The sequence below is a fragment of the Salvelinus namaycush genome, chromosome 27 (genome assembly GCF_016432855.1).
Source record: "Salvelinus namaycush isolate Seneca chromosome 27, SaNama_1.0, whole genome shotgun sequence".
Lineage (NCBI taxonomy): Eukaryota > Metazoa > Chordata > Actinopteri > Salmoniformes > Salmonidae > Salvelinus > Salvelinus namaycush.
In genome coordinates this window covers 28,595,004-28,605,958 of record NC_052333.1, presented here as the reverse complement: position 1 = coordinate 28,605,958, position 10,955 = coordinate 28,595,004, and the positions used below count along the sequence as shown (strand labels likewise).

The 10,955-nt window shown below is 44.3% G+C and overlaps 1 protein-coding gene across 1 annotated transcript; it reads left to right on the top strand.

The window, feature by feature from the left end:
* Positions 1 to 606: 606 nt before the first annotated feature.
* On the top strand, positions 607 to 4,847 carry LOC120022706 (proteasome subunit beta type-4-like). The gene is made up of 7 exons (XM_038966691.1): positions 607 to 767; positions 1,285 to 1,491; positions 3,187 to 3,333; positions 3,640 to 3,721; positions 4,097 to 4,213; positions 4,338 to 4,426; positions 4,683 to 4,847. The coding sequence occupies exons 1-7, from the start codon at positions 652 to 654 to the stop codon at positions 4,693 to 4,695; spliced, it is 771 nt and encodes a 256-aa protein (XP_038822619.1). The 5' UTR covers positions 607 to 651; the 3' UTR covers positions 4,696 to 4,847.
* The last annotated feature ends 6,108 nt before the right edge of the window (positions 4,848 to 10,955 follow it).

The window sequence follows — 10,955 nt, the reverse complement described above, 5'->3', positions numbered from 1 at the left end:
AAATCCCCTTTCAGATTTTTTTGTGATTGGACAAATATGTCATGTCTGCCTGACTACAAAGCAAACGTAAATTCCAATTGGTGGATTGTTCTAATTCTACTCGGATACCAAGTGTAACTTAAATTCTATTGGTTCAATTGCTTTATTTTCTTGCTAAATATTATTCTGATAGGAGGCGTTATGGTTGGTCTGCCCAGTAACTGAGCTGATGGATCATCTAAGAAAATTCTGCCTAGTGACAGAAACTTGATTGGTTTACCCATATATGAATATTTTATTTCCTTTTGGGCTGACTTACCCTATGCACAGATCTAGAATCAGTTTACTACTCCTCTATCCTAACGTCGCCTTCTAAACACAGGAAACGTAAACCTGACCTTGGATCAGCATCTAGTGCAATTTAACTCCCCTCTGATTTTACTCCTTTCCTTCTGACTAAATCATCGAAGATTTATAATAAACTAACAGTTATTGATGAGTTTCTTGTTTTATTTATTATACTTCGGGTTAAGGTTTACATGTGGTTATAAATAAGATACATAATATTTGTCTTTTGTTAGAATTGTCTGCTTCCTGTATCCCATAATTCCATATTCTTTGCATCAGAACACAACACGAGCAGCTGTGTCGTCACATCCGCAAATTTGTAACATGGATCCAAGCGGTTTGAAGCTCAATTTCTGGGAGAATGGACCAAAACCGGGACAATTTTATTCATTTCCTGGCAGCAGTTTAGCCCCAGGATGCGGACCTATCAAACACACTCTGTAAGTAAATACTTTTGAGTGGAGACCCTAATAATGTCATCCCACTTTCGATTTCCTCGGTACGCTGCAGTGCTGTATCATCATGGTGGAGCTAGCCGATGCAGTTAACGTTAGCTCACTGACTACTACACTATTATTTAGTTGGGCTACTAGTTAGCTAAACTGAATATGTTCACGCGCTATCTTATTCTATTTCGCACAAATTGACTGACGTGATAAGTTGCCCATCTATGCCTCGCCAGTTATCTACCTAATCATATTGCGCTTATGGTAGCTAATGCTAGTATGACATGGCAGTGAGGTAGCTATCTAACTAACAAACTCACCATCATAAAGGATGCTATAGAAGCATATTTTGTAGCTAGTCCTACTCCCGCCATATATGTTATATATGCGCGTGCATGAGCCTAAATGGACGTTCAGCATGCATCCCTCTGTATTGCATTTTTAGTGTAACGTTAGTTAATAAAACTTTCCCATGACAAACTATCTAAATTTTTCCCTCCCTAAACTTTAGAAACCCCATGGTGACGGGAACATCAGTGCTGGGAGTGAAGTTTACAGGTGGAGTCATCATCGCAGCTGACATGCTGGGCTCCTATGGCTCCCTGGCACGGTTCCGTAACATCTCTCGTCTCATGAAGGTGAATGACACCACCATCCTGGGCGCTTCCGGCGACTACGCAGACTACCAGTACATGAAGCAGATAATCGAACAGATGGTGTAAGTTTGAGGTTTCTTTCAGAAAAATCTGTTATGCTGTCTTGGTTCTTTATGTTTATAGTTTACATTGTTTAAAAAAATAAAATGTTTTGTTGATATTTTAATGTATTTATTGTAGACTCTTGTTAAAGGGTACATACACAGAAAATGGAGTAGTTCATAATATAGTAGCATTCATAATAATAGTGTGGTTTTAGAAAGGAGAAACGGCAAGAGATGCCCTCAGCTTTGTATGCTTAACTCACTGACATTGGCACACAGAAGCAGATCTGACTGTATCTCTGTCAATGACATCAGTGTGTTAGCATATGCTAGTGTCAACATTTTTTATATACAGATATTATCCATTGACAGAAGTATATGAATATGCACAACATGAGAGGAAATAATTAAGGAATGAGGTTGCGTTAAACTCCAACTTTTTCCCCTGCTTGGATGAGGTCTTTATTAGAAGGGAATACATTTCAGATGCGAGACCTCTTTTTCCAAGCAGTACCTTGTGAAAGGGATGAGGATTAAGCTTCGTTTCCCAAGATACCACATAACCGGTCCTAGCCGAATGTAATTGTAAGTAGAAAAAGAACGAAATGCTAGGCAGGTTGTGCTTTTGTTGGAAGTCTTGGAATGCGCCTTCCCCAAAGAGACCGCCATCCCCTGAAATTTCTGAATGTGTTTTATTCTTGTTTAAGTTTTCTTCCCCTCCAGATACATTGAGATTAAGGAGTACATTTTTTTCCAATATAGACAAATCATTTTATTTTTTTTAAACAATTTTTGTTAAAAATGTAACCTTAATTTAACTAGGCAAGTCAGTTAAGAACCAATTCTTATTTACAATGACGGCCAAACCCGGACGACGCTGGGCCAATTGTGCACCACCCTATGGGACTCCCAATCACGCTGGATGTGATACAGCTTGGAATCGAACTAGGGACTGTAGTGATGCCTCTTGCACTGAGATGCAGTGCCACTGAGATGCCCAGGTGGTGCTACAGGGAGCATTGAACTGAATATCTTTTGTGGAAGGGTGTTCATTTAACCACTGAAAAACGCAATTGAAATGAATTAATACATTCATTTATGTACTTCTGTTTTTTTTTTACATCTTTAAAGAATTGAAAATTATTCAGTACAATATTTTGCAAGGAGGGGTACATTTGTACACCCAGATATCTAAAATGCTGGACCACTGGGATATGTAACGGAATAGATTACTCTCGTCTATTGTTCAGTGGTAGTAATGCAGACTACCCCCAATTGATCTTGTATCCTGCAATTTTGCTAAAAGCATTAAAGATATCTAAAAGGTGGGGAAAAGAGTGAGAAACAATCTGGAAGAATAATATGTCATCAGTATAGAGACGTGATATTTGGTGCAATAGATTGTATTAGGATCATAGCAGACGGACTACGGGTTTGAGAGAAGGCAATTAACAATGAAGAGGACATCCTTGGTGTGCACTTCTGGAGATGGAAAACTAACAGAAGCAGACGTTTGCAGATAGACTGGAGTATAGGGTCTGGATCATTGATACAAAGTATAATAATGGGTTTTAAGGAGATTGGGGCAGGATCTCTTTGTTTGAATGGTTTCTGGCAATAAGGAGTCATTTCCCTCACTTGGGGTGCTGAAACCTTTGCTTGGTTATCTCCCTGAGGACCACCACTTATCAGGTCTGTGTGTTTGCATCCCAGGATCGACGAGGAGCTCCTGGGGGACGGTCACAGCTACAGCCCCAAAGCCATTCACTCCTGGTTGACACGGGTAATGTACAACCGCCGCAGCAAGATGAACCCACTGTGGAACACTGTGGTCGTTGGTGGATTCTACAATGGCGAGAGGTGGGATGATTTTTCAGCATCTTTAACTAGTCATTTTTTGTCCTTATCAGAAGTTATGCCAAGACGTGGAACTCTTGAAATTGCTTAGCAATTTAGGAGTGCCCGTTGACAATGCTGTCATGTTAGATCGAATAGTTTAACCATGACCGTGTTTTAAACCATGACCCTGGTTAGTTTTTGCCTTTTAACAAACCTCATACCATGGTCTTGATGTTAACATCAAACTGACTTGAGACCTGCAGCTATAAATATTGTAACTAGCTACATCAAAATAAATGCATAACTTGTCATCTTGTATTTCTCTAGCTTCCTGGGCTATGTGGACAAGCTGGGTGTGGCCTATGAGGCACCTACAGTGGCGACAGGGTTTGGTGCTTACCTGGCCCAGGTGAGGACAAATAAGCTAATGAACACACATGAGGGGACTACTACTGAGAGGCAGTAATAACTTCTATACATTTCATAGTTTAGAATGTATCTTTGTAAATCGGAAAGATAAGATGCCATAGTTTCTATTCCCACGATTGGCTGAAGTAGTCATTTATTTTTAAAGTCGTCGAGCTACACGTTCATATAGAAATAGTGGCAACCCCTTCGGGGATAAGAAAAGGAATAAGTATAATTGGAAGTAATCTGTACTGCATGATGCGTCTGCTACTTCATGGTAATACTGTATGTAAAAATGAATGTTCCACAGTTGGAGTTCAACACGGACCTTTGCAGTACGTATGGGTTTGTTTAAGGTTATTCTGTGTCCATGCAGCCCCTGATGAGGGAGGTGGTGGAGAACAAGGTGGAGATCACTAAGGATGAGGCGCGGGCGCTGATTGAGCGCTGCCTTAAAGTGCTGTACTATCGCGATGCTCGCTCCTACAACAGGGTGAGTCGGTAGTCTCATAACACTCCTGAATTTGAGTTATTTTCAACAGCATATAGTGAATTTTTCTGTTTGTAGCTAATATCTCATAGCTATTTGTGACATGACTGATGTTTGGCTGTTTTAGCATGAGATTGCCATTGTGACAGAAGAAGGTGTGGAGATTGTTGGCCCCATGTCCTGTGAGACCAACTGGGAAATTGCCCACATGGTCAGGTAGGTTATAGCCACATAACTCATCGTGACTGTCCAGTCAGAAGTGTCCAACAAGGTCCATGAAGTTGGCATGTTTAGTGTACTTGTGTGTAGTACATTACTTGATAGGAAATTGTTTTTAAAGCTGCTGTCATTTGTCCTAAATTGATCATAGCATTTAACTGAAAAGATACATTGTAGATCTTGTGGATTAGTTCACACAGCATATGCCTGTATCTTACATGATATGAAAATGTAATTTTCTTTTCTTTTGCAGTGGGTTTGAATAAGGACGATGTTGGCGATTCAGGACTGTACGTTAAGCCACACTATCAGTCTGTTCCATGACATTCTAAAATGTTAGCGCTTTAATAAGACTGCTATGTAACCAATTTAGTTTTTCCCCCTTTTGTAATATGAAAAATAAATGTACATTTCTGAATGGGTGAGTTATTTAAACTTGAATGACAATCAGGCTTAAAATAAATCTGGTGAAGTTCTGAGAAATTAGATTTATATACTGTAATTGGAAAGGTCCACACACAAGCAGAGCTAAGGGTAAAGGTTCTTGGGGGGGGAGATACCTAAACTTGTTTTTGGATCAACCATACAGAACTGCACCTAACTATGCTGTTATTACCTCAAAAGGAAAATCCACCATTAAAGCAGGCTTGACACTTTATTTCTTTAAAAAAAATGGAGAATCATTCTGGTGATAAGGAAAATACAAAAATATGTAAATGAGCCCAGGGGTAGGATATAATCCAAGAGAAAGCAGTCAGTAAGGCATCGACATCTGAGATTTCCTTGGAACGCATGATTGGTTTTCTTGAGGTAATTTATCGCTGTGGACAGGACTTCTTTAAAGGCTAGATTGCTTTCAGTACATAAACAAAAAGTAGATCAAATGAAGCAATGGCCTATGTCTGTCCACTTACGTGATTAAAAACAGAGAAGCCGGTCTTTGGAGGATATATTGGCACGGGTGTTAGGTGAAGCAGAGCAACTTACAGTAGTGAGTGCATACATTTTCATACTGGTTCCCCTGTGGGAATTAAACCCACAACCCTGGTGTTGCAGGCGCCATGCTCTACCAACTGAGCTACACATTCAAGTGAGTGAAGTTAAATATATCAAACAATCCCTACTAGAAGAGACATTCTGATCTCTTAAAAAAAAAAACTCCCCAATTTGGTAGTCTAGTTCCATCGCTGCAACTCCCCTATGGACTCGGGAGAGGCGAAGGTCGAGAGCCATGCGTCCTCCGAAACGACCCTGCCAAGCAACACTGCTTGCTTAACCCTTGAAGCCAGCCGCACCAATGTGACGGAGGAAACACTGTCCAGCTAGCAACTGAGTCAGCTTGCAGGCGCTCCCGGCCCGCCACAAGGAGTTGCTCACACATGTCGCTACACCCGTAATAACATCTGCTAAATGTGTATGTGACCAATAAAATTTGATTTAAAGCGCGATGGGACAAGGAAATCCCAGCCGGACGACGCTGGACCAATTGTGCGCCGCATCATGGGTCTCCCGGTCACGGCACAGTGCCTTAGACCGCAACATTTTGATCTCTAAGCCAGCCTATGAATGACAGTTTCAATCAATTCTAAAAAGTTTGAGTATAAGTTATTTACAAAGTCTTTAGTCTACAGTGTTGATGGAAAGAGACTGATTAATTGCATAAAACAGGTTAGTCATATTTAATATGATTTAACGTTAGGGTTACACGTAAGACAAAAACGTGTACCACAGCAGCTTGTGATGTACAAAAACACTTTCATTATGTGAATGTTCCACCCACAAAATAGCAAAAGTTACCTCACCTTCCCAAGAGAAAGGAATGAATGTGTGCACACAGTTAACAGGGGTTAGGTAAAGTCTCCAGAGCTATACCATCTCTGCTTCAAATGTCATGATTCCCTTGGTTTGAAACAGTGTTGAATGATCCATGTCAGTAGTCTCTACTGTGAGTTGCGAGTCCGCAAATGATCAATCTCAGTTTCCTCAAAGCCATGGAAAGATTCCAGATCGCTGTCCTTCTCAAACACCTGTTTAAGAGCTTGAGGGTTGGGTGTCGGCGAGGGCAAGGTGTACTCAGACGTAGTGTCTGAAACCACCCCTTTGTCCTCTGGCTCCACTTTCATTAGCACTTCAGAGCTCCTCTTTGCCGACTTTGCTTGAGAAAGCCCGACTAGAGCCTCGGTCAGGCTCTGTGCCAGTTCAGCTGGACCTTCCTCTCCTTCCTCCTGTGGCGGTGTGCTGACCATCATGAAGGACTGCTGGAGGATCTTGGGTTGCGTGGCCAAGCACGAGACCACGTCACCCAGACATTCCACCAGAAGTAGAGCCAGGTCGCCCGGCCCCAGAGCCACAGCTCCTTCATTCTGGGTGTACATCTCGCACCAGCGGGCCTGCAGGAACTCCTTCATAACAGGCACTACGCACAGCTCCAGGGGCTGCAGGCGACAGGAGCAGCCGATGGGGATCACCGCTGGCAGGGTGTTGCTGCTGTTGAGAGCGGCCAGGAAGTCATTGGCCAGGTGGCCGTGGTGGGTGTCCATGATCAACAGACCTTTCCCCCCCGCCTGGGGGTTAACGTGCTTCTGCCACACCTTAGAGAGCCACAGCTGGAGCCGCTCGTTGTCCGTAAAGCCCTCTGGGCGCGCCTCCAGGAAGACAGAGTTCGGGATGGCCTTGTGGAGGTGTGGAGGGTTGCCTTTGAGGAACACCATGGTGGGCAGCATGGTGCCATCGGCCAGCCCTGCTAGGACCACCTCTATCAGGGGCTCCCCGGTGCCGATCAACTGGAACGCCTCAGGGCTCATCTTGAGCTTATCCAGGTCCAGGAATACAGAGAGCTCGTCGACGCATCCCATGGAGGGTGGCCGGAAACCGACATCTTTGACCTGCTTGCAGACAAAGCGAGTGAAGATGCGGACGCTCTCGTAGACGTTGCGCGGCAGCGGGCGCTTGGCCGAGCAGGTGGCCTGCAGGCTGAGGTTGTGGCGAAGCATGAACTCCACAGCCCACTCGTAGAACTCACCGATCTCGTGCGACTCCTCCAAGGCCTGCGTGGCTGTCTGGAGCAGGTTTTCCTCTGTGACTGGCATCTGCTGCTCCCGCTGGCACATCACCCACTCTGCGATGCGGTCTGTGCTCCAGATCCAGTCCTTTTGGAGGCGCTGGTTCTCCAGCTGCAGCATCCAGTCCTGGATGAGCTCTGGCTGGGTGCCAAAGCGCAGGGACGCCTGGGGGAAGCCGCTGCATAGGGCATAGAGCAACACCTTCAGCTGGCGCAGCGTCAATTTGGTTGCCCCTTCTTTCCTGGATTTGCCCATTCTGGCCTCTCCTCCATGGAACAGCTCTCCGTTGGACCCATGGGACTCCACTGCCTGGGGTTCCATCACATGGCCCAATCCTCCGACCTTGGGGGTTGTCCAGACACCATTGGATGCAGCAGTGGAGGGCATGGTTTTATTAGGACCAAGGACCGTGATAGTCATGCTGGACTTGGAGGATAGGAGCGGTTTGATAGAGAGCTGGGTGGAACTATTGCCAGCTGGTAGCAGATGGATAGGCACAAAGGACCCTCCTTGACCCGGGCTGATTTCCGTAATTACAAAGCTACAGGAGGAATGAAAACATGTTCATTATTACATTTTTCAGGAAGCTCAGTCAATGACACACACATTTGATAATGTAGCAATGGAGTGTCGAAATGCAACCAAAGTGTAAATAGACTTGAGAGCCAACTCCAGGTCTGTCCAGCAGTAAGTAATTTCACTCAATATGTAAGAGGATATTAAATACCTTTGAGAAGCCTCCTCAGGAACTTCTGTATGGAAAAAATAAACATGAAAAAGGTTGTCATAGAAAAGTTTGACCTTATACAAAGATACTTAAATATCAGAAGGTGGAACTCAAAACAATTTCTGGTCTCGTGTGGCTCAGTTGGTAGAGCATGGCGCTAGGTTTGTGGATTTGATTCTCTGGATAAGAGCGTCTGCTATATGACTAAAATGTAATGTAATTACCTTCTACCTCCGGCTTGCTGAAGCTTGCAGCATCATGGTCTTGGTGATCCACCAGGTGGTTGGCCATCATATCTCCAACCTTGGTCTTGTAGTTACATGACGTGCACCTCATCTCATCCAGTCTGACCAACAGAGGGTTTAGAGCAGTCAGTATTAAATAAAAACACTACATTCAGTTAAATACTGTTCAACAAATTCAGACTAAATGATTGTTACCTTGGGTATGACTCGTACATGGCCAGGTATTGGGTGGTGCTCTTACGAGTCACGTGGTTACTGCATAGTGAAAAGAGACAGAAACCTGTGTCATACACCTTTTTCCAAACCCACATAATTTCAGTGACCCTCTATGATGGAAGAAATCATTTGGGAAATCTTGAGTTGACAAAATCTTGAGGTGTTGAGCGACATCACTCACTTGATCATGTGGTTTGCGTAGGCGCGGGAGCAGCATGTGCAATAACGACACAAGGAGCAGTGGACGTAGGTGGGGAAGTGGTTGGCAAAGTCAGGAATCTTAAAGGCGCACTCCATGCAGTTCTGTTGGGCCAGCGATGCACTGTGGGGAAGGAGGTGAAATGAAGGCAGAGGCAGGTTACCCATAGTGCACAGCGATGGAATGTCCAAGCTTATCCATTTTACACATTCAATTTCTATCTGCAGCATCCCAGAACACTGCTCCAAATTATAAACTGTCAACAGTTTTACTATACGACAAAGCTAAACACTGTTTACAGTATTTATTTAAACACAATGGAGTCTGAATAAAGCTTGGAGTCAATTCCATTTCAAGTCAATCAAATGATGGGGGAAAAACATCAACCCTCTTCTACCTCATCTGGAACTTAGTGAGCAGCTCCATCAGGCTCTCGACAGGCTTCTTCTTGGGCTCGGGTTTTTGGGGAGCAGACGGAACGTCAATCACTTTGGAGGGCCGGAGGTCTCCTCGGCCAAAAGACTCCTGATGGAAGTACTGCTTACCCTGCAGCGCGTAGGCCCTGATGGTCACCTGGAACAGAGAAATATTCTTAGACCACTCTACTAATATACATAACTAATATTCCCATTATGCACAGGGAAAATGCATACATCACAGCAATAGACTTTCCCATCACAGAGAAAGTACAGACAAAAATGACGATTATAAACTGGTGGGTCGAGCCCTTGAATGCTGATTGGCTGACTGCCATGGTATATCTGTCAATATATCACGGGTATGACAAAACATTTTTACTGCTCTAATTACGTTGGTAACCAGTTTATAATAGCAATAATGCACCTCTGGGATATGTGGTATATGGCCAATATACCACGACAAAGGGCTGAATCCATCCTAATAACAGCCCTTAGTCGTGGTATATTGGCCATATACCACACCCCCTCGGGCCAAATTGCTTAAATATCCCACTCTAGCAATCACTCACACGTGCGCACATACATAGACAAACACACACTCCTCACCTTGGTCCCAGGCTTCAGGCCCTCCAGCTGCCGTGGCTTGAGGTGGGTCTTGTGGTACTGCACCTTGTGCTCTGCCCGGTCCTTGGCAAAGAGGAACTGCAGCCGGCACCGGTCGCATTGAAACACTGTTTTTTTCTGCACAAAAACACAAGGAGGGTTTCAGAAAGAAAATGGAGTGAATAGACTGGCTGCCAACGGCCATAGATGTAGCATGTCACCTCATTGGGTTTACCTGGTGGCGGCTGTAGTGGTTCTGGTAGTTGCTGCTGGAGCGGAACAACTTGAGGCAGTAGGGGCACAGCAGATTGGCCGTGCCGTTGTGGACCTCACGGAAGTGGGCGAAAACGTCCACATACAGGGACGAGCGGTAGTCGCACACCTTCACATGAAACCATGAGACTATTTTAAGGGTGAATTGCATTAGGGGACACTACATGTTGATATAGTGAGCTTTCCCCCAGGACAGGACATTGCATCTAAATATTTAGACTTGGTTTGGACATTTAGGCTTAGCCCTTAAGTGTTCACTCAAGTTGTGTAATAAAACAGCCCTCTCAAGTGATTAACGGTGAGTGAAAGTAAAAGAGAAAAGAGTGCAGAGAGATTCAGTGTGTGAAAGGAGGGCGAGTGGAAGAAACGGTACAAATAATGACCAAGTGGGCAACGTTTACCTGGCAAATGTAGGGCATCTCTCCTGGTTTGTGGGTACTCTTCATGTGCTGCAGGAAGACAGGCTCGCTCTCGTATGCCCACTCACAGATCTTACACTTAGCTGTGACGAACACAGAAAAAAGGCCGGCGTGTCACATAAGCATTCAAAGTTCTCAGTCCTCTTGCTATATGGACTTACTGAACGTCACGCTGGGTAAGAGTGACTGTTTACTAGAGTAGCAACGAAATGTCTTAAAATTCACCCAATTCCCAACAAGGTAATTCACCCAATACCCAACAAAGTGATATTTCAGCACCCAGTGCTGATTCAATGTGATTTCACTGTGGGTGCGTGTGGGAGAATGTTGGTGGGATGGCAAATGCCGATAGATTCACTTTGT